Source organism: Lottia gigantea (genome assembly GCF_000327385.1).
Source record: "Lottia gigantea unplaced genomic scaffold LOTGIsca_6, whole genome shotgun sequence".
In the NCBI taxonomy this organism is placed as follows: domain Eukaryota; kingdom Metazoa; phylum Mollusca; class Gastropoda; family Lottiidae; genus Lottia; species Lottia gigantea.
The window spans coordinates 2034548-2043980 of NW_008710049.1; the positions used below are offsets into that span (position 1 = coordinate 2034548).

The following is a 9433-nucleotide window of genomic DNA, read 5'->3' on the forward strand; positions in this document are numbered from 1 at the left end:
TTATGGGAAAATGTTGGCGAGTAATCTCCTCACTCACATTGAGTCTGAAAGATTGGTGCTAATGGATCATCATGCAATATCTAGAAATAGATTTCTCAATAATTATTAAGTCGGACATTTGGAGGCCAAGTTAAAAAAAAGAATATTAAACTTAAGTACTTGCTACCTGTCATATAAAGAATATTAAGATTGACGTTAAATCGATATTGTAATATTTTTGTCTAATTTATTCCCTCTTTTAACCTCAATTTCTCAAATCTTCTTCAATGATATAGGGATAGCTCAGTTGGTGGCATATTGGATTGCCGTTCATTTACTGATGTAGGTTAGATTCTGCCCAACGCACAATATACCTCTGATGCTTTTGAGAATGGACTAGATGTCTGCTCTCAAATACAAAACTTACTGTAATGAATGAGATGCCTAATGGCACCATTATGGACCATTTCCATTAAATACCGATCGGTTTATCTTGACATTTCAATGATGTTTTCAGTTAGGCTTTTAGAACAAGTCAAAAGGTGTGTCACTGTGCCATGGCAATGATCGTATATATCAAGCTTATAATTGAATCCGATTTTGAAAGTTATTTTATTTTCCTCGGTAGTAAATTTAACCAGGCAATAATAATAAAACATGCTTTAGGATTCTTGAAGAATAGTCATTAATAAGGAGGAATCTTCAAAGGAATGCCGAATTGTCAAACACAGTCTTATAGCAGCATCAGGTGCCCACGAGAATTGATACAATTAAGTCTAGTTGTCGGCACACACCATTTTAATGGATTTTAAAAATGGAATCAAGCTTTAAAGCGAATTCCTCACAGGACTCGTTTATTATCTATGGACTATTGCCTTTAATTGTGTTTCCAATTGGGTACAAGGTACGTAATCAGAATTAAACTAAAATCTCTCACTTTCTCTGAAGAAATCTTGGGAGATTAGCAAGATGATGTTTTGACTGTATTCATAGTTAGATTATAATTATATCGTATTATTGACCTCGATACCATCTAACAGTTTCCGAGACGAACCATGTAAAAACCATCCATCACACACCGTTCTTTTTCAAAGATAATAGCCTTTTTTCTTGAAGCAAGACTAAATATAGAAAGTCATTAAGAACTATATTTAAGGAATACATGTATATATGACGAATGTTAATAGATGTGCCTTATTTACTCGAGCTTATTTTAGATTCTGAATTCAAACAACTGACAGGCGGAAATCCATTTCAGTGACAGTTTGAATCATTAAGTTAGTCAACAGTTGGCTTTGATAACAAATACAAAGAAATTGTGTGGTCGTGTCTGTCGACACTTCATTCTGGTGGTGTACAGACTCTTGAATCGGTTTTTTAACAAATACTTAACTCTGGTGGTGTACAGACACGTAACTCTGGTGATGTACAGACTCTCGACTCTGGTGCTGTACAAGTTCTTGACTCTGGTGATGTACAAGTTCTTGACTCTGGTGATGTACAGACTCTCAACTCTGGTGGTGTGCAGACACTTGACTCTGGTGCTGTACAAACTCTCAACTCTGGTGATGTATAGACTCCCAACTCTGTTTGTGTGCAGATGCAGAGAAATTGTGTGGTCGTGTCTGTCGACACTTCATTCTGGTGGTGTACAGACTCTTGAATCGGTTATTTAATAAATACTTGACTCTGGTGGTGTACAGACACGTAACTCTGGTGCTGTACAAGCTCTTGACTCTGGTGGTGTGCAGATTCTTGACGCTGGTGTTGTGCAGACTATCGACTCTGGTGGTGTGCAGATTCTTGACCCTGGTGCTGTGCAGACTATCGACTCTGGTGCTGTGCAGATTCTTGGCTCTGGTGCTGTGCAGACTATCGACTCTGGTGCTGTACAGATTCTTGGCTCTGGTGCTGTGCAGACTATCGACTGTGGTGCTGTACCGATTATTGATTCTGGTGCTGTACAGGCTGCATACATTTGGCTCTAATTGTGTCTTATTTCCAATGAATGTTATTGTAAGGACTTATTTTCCAACCCTTGTCCACGTTAACTGCACACTCATTGCAAGCTCAGATTATCCTTAGAAAGATTCTTGGTTTGTTGATTATATTTCCTTCGTACTTATTTTAATTTGAATCCAATATATATACCTTATCGACATTGACAGTAAATAAACGCCAGTATAATGGCTATTTCAATAACTATATAAATAATTAATAAAGAACTGGTCAGATATCTTCTCTAATTTACTCTTCTCACTCAATCTCGAGATTAAACTACCATCATTTCATCTTTACTGCTCAAAGGTTAATCAAACTCTAGTAATACGAGTATATAATAATACTTTTATAAAGAGACATTATCAACAAAGAAGATATAATATAGTAATAATGTGGAAGCTGATTCAAATCCTGTTCAGTCATCAGGTCATCCAGATGAAGTATCATAACATGCGTTTATACAATTGTAATTGGTGCCTTCATTGTAAAACTGATCTGTGAAAGTGTGGTCACGATTTCCAAGTAATGAAATGAATCTAAAGAAGTTTTCATAAAAAAAAATAATCCCTATCAGAAAGGTCCTTGTATATTAATAGCAGTTTTTGCTGTAGCGTCCACTTTTAGTCAAATTGCACTAACCACAGATGTCTGACTGAAAATTGGAATGGCGCATCGATGCTATCAGTGTCTCCAACACACATAAAAAGTTTAGAAAACATCTTTACAATCCGTTAAAAAGGGAGTCGACTACGAAAGACTCAACCAATATCAGTCTTTCACTGATTAGTGAGTGGAGTCTGTTCCATTTCACAGTTTTATAACAATTAATAACAAATCTGTTTGATCGATGTAATGAAACATTCATAAATGTACTAAATAACGCCAAATTCATCTTTTTTTCAGAGTGCAAGAATCAGACGGAAGTTTCTTTGAAAGTTTTACAGCTCTAGCATGGCGCCAAGAAAATCGCAGACGACGAGCTGCTAGTGAGGTAAGACATCGATCATTACAGTCTAGGGAAATAGTTGAAAGCAAAAATGGTTACGTGTTATAATTACTTTATTGACGTTCTGAGCTTTTCATTAAAATTAAACTGAGACTAAAACTGGATGATTACTGCTCTTCAGACTTCCTTCTCTCTTTAAAACTATCAGGAGACATGGCTCTGTAATTGCCTGGTAAAATTAAGCATTAGATATTTCTTTTGAAGGCCACGAGTGATACGAAACTACGTATGGTTCTTGCAAGACAAACGTAGTTCACAACCATTTTGAATCTCTACCTCGACGTAATAAGTCGAATTTTGATCATATTTATAATATTTCAACAAAGCCTTCAAATCACATTTAAATCTTTAGAAATGACTTCAAATGTGATTCTACAAAAAATTGGACTAATTATGTCGAGGAAGATTTTCAAAATGGTTGTAAACTACGTTCGGATGTGTTACTTATATGTGTTTCATATTTTAACATTTTTCATTCCTCGCCTTTTTTCATATGCAGAATGGACAATAGCGTCTGCGCTCACTAATATTTCTTACTAAAATATTTATAGTCGTAGCTGTTCATGTACAGATTGTATCCAATGTATAAGCAATGTCGGACCCATTTTTACTTTGTATTAGAATATTGTCTTCAGATCTTACGTTGGTAGCAGTGATTTTTTTGTCGACAGCTGTTGAACAATATAACTCAGCTGTTGGGTACAATAAGATTTGCCAATGACACCAGATGTGACAAAGAAAGGGAAATAAACTGAAGTTATATGCTGTATAAATGACCTGGTATACAATACACACGATTGTGATGTCTATTGATTACTAATTCAATTAATCAATCTATTATTTTCGTATTCATACCAGAGTCGTGTGTGTTTACATTGGATCACCGATATCATACTTGTATTGAAGGTTGTAGAATTACCATACATGTTATGAATACATAATAATACTATACAACAAATAGACATGTATGATGTGAAAAAAACTCTTATTCTGGCAATGCGATAAAATTGCCCAAAACGTTTCTAAATATGAATAATTAAGAATACCCAAAACCCTTATTGGCGAAAAACTCCCTTCAGGTCTGAATCTTATAAGTACATTTTGTCTGTAAATTTTGGAGTAACGATTTGGTCTTAGGTCTTTAGGTTATCTATCTGCTTATTTAATTTAATGTCTGTCTTCGATTTTCGTCTCCTTAATTTCAACATTGAATCGAATTGTCTTCATGCTATCTATCTCTGATTATGGGATACAACTATAAGAGTTTTATCAGCAGTGCAATATGTCTAGCATCGGTAGTCAGATCTAGCATTGATAGTCAGATCTAGCATTGGTAGTCAGATCTAGCATTGGTAGTCAGATCTAGCATTGGTAGTCAGATCTAGCATTGGTAGTCAGACCTAGCATTGGTAATCAGATCTAGCATTGATAGTCAGATCTAAAATTGATAGTCAGATCTAGTATTGATAGTCAGATCTAGCATTGATAGTCAGATCTAGTATTGATAGTCAGATATAGCATTGGTAGTCTGATCTAGCATTGGTAGTCAGATCTTGTATTGATAGTCAGATCTAGTATTGATAGACAGATCTAGCATTGAAAGTCAGATCTAGCATTGGAAGTCAGATCTAGTATTGATAGTCAGATGTAGTATTGATGGTCAGATCTAACATTGATAGTCAGATCTAGTATTGATAGTCAGATGTAGTATTGATAGTCAGATCTAGCATTGATGGTCAGATCTAGTATTGATAGCCAGATCTAGCATTGGAAGTCAGATCTAACATTGATAGTCAGATCTTGTATTGGTAGTCAGATCTAGTATTGATAGTTAGATCTTGTACTGGTAGTCCTAGCATTGAAAGTCAGATCTAGTATTGATAGTCAGATCTAACTTTGATAGTCAGATCTAGTATTGATAGTCAGATGTAGTATTGATAGTCAGATCTAGCATTGATAGTCAGATCTAGTTTGATAGTCAGATCTAGCATTGGAAGTCAGATCTAACATTGATAGTCAGATCTTGTATTGGTAGTCAGATCTAGTATTGATAGTTAGATCTTGTACTGGTAGTCAGATCTAGCATTGATAGTCAGATCTAACATTGGTAGTCAGATTGATAGTCAGATCCTGTATTGATAGTCAGATCTAGCGTCGATAGTCGGTGAGATATAACATTAATTGTTAGTTTCACCATCTAATGCTAATGTTACATAGCCACACTCAATTTTGATTCTACAGTCGCCATATCAATACGTCTGCTTCGAACACTTGATCTGTCTTTGATTTGTCTTTGACTTGGCATCTGTAATCTGTAATTTCTCGTCTATCATGTATTCGTATTTATTCCTGGGGAATTTTAATTTGGTCATGCCAATCACAGATATCTCCCGTCAATATAATGATGCTATCAATGTAACAAGATGAAACGTGAACTCAGATTGATTCATTATTAACCCTGCTTGATTGGATATTGACAACAAGTATGTATTCAATCAGCTCTACATAGTTTTCATTTAGATCTGAGTGTTTGAACGGTCGGGCATTAGAGTCGGATCATCTCTTTAATAATCTGTTATTCGAGGCTCATACAAACAAGAGAGAACTAGATAAGAATCAACTGCTTTGCACAGATGCTAGTACTTAGTAGTGTAAACTGACCTGGACTTTGGGTAGCCGAAGGCGTAGAGGATATGATGGATTTCATAGGGTTGAGTGAAGTGACAAAATCCATATTGTATCTATATCTATATCTACGTTCCCGGTATCACAGAAAATAATAGCTAGTTGTTATTTTGACAAGCTGAAGAGCGAAACTCCTCTTTACTTAATTGTACTGATAGTGAAGTAAAAAGACCTGCGTAAAAAGACCTGTCTGAAATATGAACCATGACTAATATAATAAAAGAAAGAAAACAGGTATGAATTATTGATAATGATAATTCTGTAAAAAGTTGAACTATTGATCTTGTAATAGTTCGTATTACACCATGATATTATTATATAGAATTACTGTCACTATAGTTCATATCACGTTCAACAACATATAGGAACGAACACACATTTTAAAGGAACAGTCCCACTTTTTCAGAACATAGAAACATCCCGTTTTGGCATAGTTCTCCTTACTGGAGTGGCCACGATATGATCGTTTTAATGTTATATGCTATCGATGAAAAGCATATCTCTTGAACCTGTCTCATTAATATTAGACCCAACTTTCGTTCCGTTTTTTTATTAGCTTTTACTGTTGACACAGCCCTCTTGAACGTTCGTCAAATTTACCTCGACGATCTCTGCTTAAACTATCAAATTTCTACAGGCATTTCGCTGGCATTTTGTGACGCGGTGTTTATCAGGTTAATTTGACGAACTTTCAAGAAAGCTATCATTAGAACCTTACTGAAGCGGCTAAAAAAAGGGAACAAAAGTTTGATCTGATTTTAATAAGGCTGCACTAGAACACATTTAATTAATTTGCAATAAATACCAAAACTAAGCCATTTAAACAATATGGATGGTTTAGAGTGAAAATTTCCTCTGGGATTTCATCCTATCAAAAAGACTTATTATAGCCTATATAGTTCATCTATTTGACCTTAAGTAAATACTTTACATTGTGTTTCTGAATTTAGTTAGAATGGAATGGCGGTCCCTACATGACCACTGTTAACTCGAGTCGTGATTAGACACACTTCTAGACTCATTCATTCCAGACAGGTGCTTCATTCATTTTTCATGGAAAATAAGTGAACTTAAAGTTTTTCTATAATTACTCACCTGCGAGACATTCTCAAGGTTTGATTTTAATCACTGTCTAACACTCTTTCTTTTCTAAAGGTGAAACGTCATGCAAGACAATATCATATTGGTGAAAACCTGAAAGTGTTACATCATTTGGTAAAAACGAGTTCATCTGTTGTATGGAACAGAGATATTCTCATCACAATAGTGAATAACGACAATGGGTGCATCATAGTTATAGCTTTATTCAAATCAATTTTGAGTGTAAAGAAGCACTATAGTTCCGTATCCACGCCCCTGTATGTCATACTTCCTAAAAGACCCGTCAAATCCCTATTCGGGATACGATGTATAGCTCCGTACATGGATATTCCTCTAGATAGTTACTATGATAGGGGTGGTAAAGGTGCACAATAGATTAAAGGGACAGATGCGCCATTTTGGGATTCACTTGAGTGTTAAATATTATGTAAATTGGTAAATTGGTACTAGAAATGCACGAAAATCGCACAATTCCATCAAAAATATCTCATTTCTATATATGGCAGTGTCACAAGAAAAGACTTTTTAACTTTCAAACGCGGATAATTCTGGACACACATACAGATTTTAAGGCTCAAATTCGACGGTGAGCTGTGAGCACTATTAATGTTGTTAAAAAACTGGCGCATCTGTCCCTTTAATAAAGAGTAATAGTTGGGGAACACAGTGTGTAGGCCTATATGTAACTGCAAATGGTTACCCTGATTTTGTCAGGGAATATTGAGGAGAAACTGGTGTATATGGCCAGTTATATCGGTTACAATATATGGACCAGGACAAAGCTCAAACGTTTCATGTAAGAAAATGACAGGAAATACGTATGCCATAAACATCATCGATTATTATTCTCTACACCTGTTTGTATTACAGAAGAAATCGATAGACTAGCTAAATCAATGTATTTTCATTAATATTGAAATGATGACTATATCAATATTAGTCTGTTTCAGATTGGTATTGTTATTTCTTTCTTCTGGGAGACAGTAAAAGTTATTAGGGTATCTTGATTAAGTAACAGTATATTAGTTAGACTCTGGTTTCTACCTGTTATCTGGAACATAATATCTTATAAATACATAGAGCAATATGACACGGGGTTTGGCTGTGGCAGCTTCTGTAAAACATGAATCGTGACTTAATGGATATCTCAGTTTTATAGTTGATCGGTTTATGTTTGTATTTGGTGGTATTTTTTTTTTACAGTATTGTCAGCAGAAGAAGTAAATCCTTGTTTCATGAACTTCATTTCGCGATGAATGTTTTCAAACCAGTCCTGATGAATGTTTTCAAGTCAATCATTGTTATATGACCATCATTTCACCAATAGCTTTATTGGCTAGCTTTTCCAAGACGCTTGGGATCCAATTGGAATGTTTTGTTCAAATCCGAAAACGACTTCTTTTGACCCATGATATCCTTTGCGTTAACTCTTTATACAGCACAGGAAAAATTTTTGAATGGAATATATTAAAAGATAATTCCTGAAAATGTCTTTAACATCTTTCGAAGATTTTTTTCTCAAAGAAAAATTTGTAATTTTCTTCTTTTTTTTACTCTTTATTTCTACATAATTATAACTAGGTTATGTATGTACAGTGTCACAACGAACTCACTAAGAATTTTTATGACTCCAAAAACACATAATTGACAATGAAAACAAAAGAATCATTTATGTAATCTGAAGAAAGTTTAATCATAAATCTCGTTATTAAAGAAGCTTAACAAAAGCTTTTACACATTCACTTCAAAAACAAATTGATTAAATCTTTAAAAAAAAAATCAAATATCTTCAACGACAAAACATGAATTAAAGACTCTTGTAGAGAAAGAGTCTTCCAAACAGATGGAACTTAACCAGTGTAGTCGACTTTCAAATATCCAAGAATTGCTTAACTCATCGTCATTAAAACCACGTCCCCAAATAAATATATCAGACCCGACTCCACTTTCCGAGATACCTACAGTTTTCTGTTTGAAAATTACGTGTCATCGTGAATATTTCTCATCGGTCCCATATACGAGGTGTACCTGCTAAAGTGTATCACGGATATGTGGAAGAAACGACAGTATAATTTGTCAACATTCTCTGAATATTTCTCGTAACATATTTATTTAAGCGAATCTGTCAATAATTAACCTTTTTACACCTATCCGTTACAGGTCCAATAATACGACAATCCTTGAAATTGTCTTTTTTCCAAATATCGGCTCAGAGGCTTTCTCGGACTATGTTATGGCGTGCTGATTATCATTTAGAAAGATTGAGGGTCGTACAACTGCGATGTACAACTGAGTAGATGATTGAAAACTACATGATAATTATATTGTTGGAAGAGTTTTAATACTGCAACCTATATATTATAATTATATCATAGGGTCAATTCGGATATTGAATATAGTAAAAAAAATTGCATTAACTCGCGAACATAGAGTCGTCACCTTTGATGAGTTCGTCCGAGGATAATAAACACCTCTAATGTAAATGCGTATTATAAACGAGATGTATCAAAATCATACGTTTTCTTTTTCAATTTTATCATACATGTAACAAATGTGCCAAAACCCGATAAACAATCTTAGGTATGTGGACATACCTAGTCGAAATTGACACCATGTCTTCCAGAAGGGTGAGCATGAATTGTCCTCATCGTGTCCAAACCA

The 9433-nt window shown here is 34.7% G+C and overlaps 1 protein-coding gene across 1 annotated transcript; it reads right to left on the reverse strand.

Moving 5' to 3' along the window:
• Positions 1–1356: 1356 nt before the first annotated feature.
• Positions 1357–1957, reverse strand: LOTGIDRAFT_154660 (hypothetical protein; the record flags this gene model as incomplete). The annotated part of the gene is made up of 2 exons (XM_009063859.1): positions 1357–1565; positions 1663–1957. 2 exons carry the CDS (start codon positions 1955–1957, stop codon positions 1357–1359), a joined length of 504 nt encoding a protein of 167 aa, XP_009062107.1.
• Positions 1958–9433: the final 7476 nt, after the last annotated feature.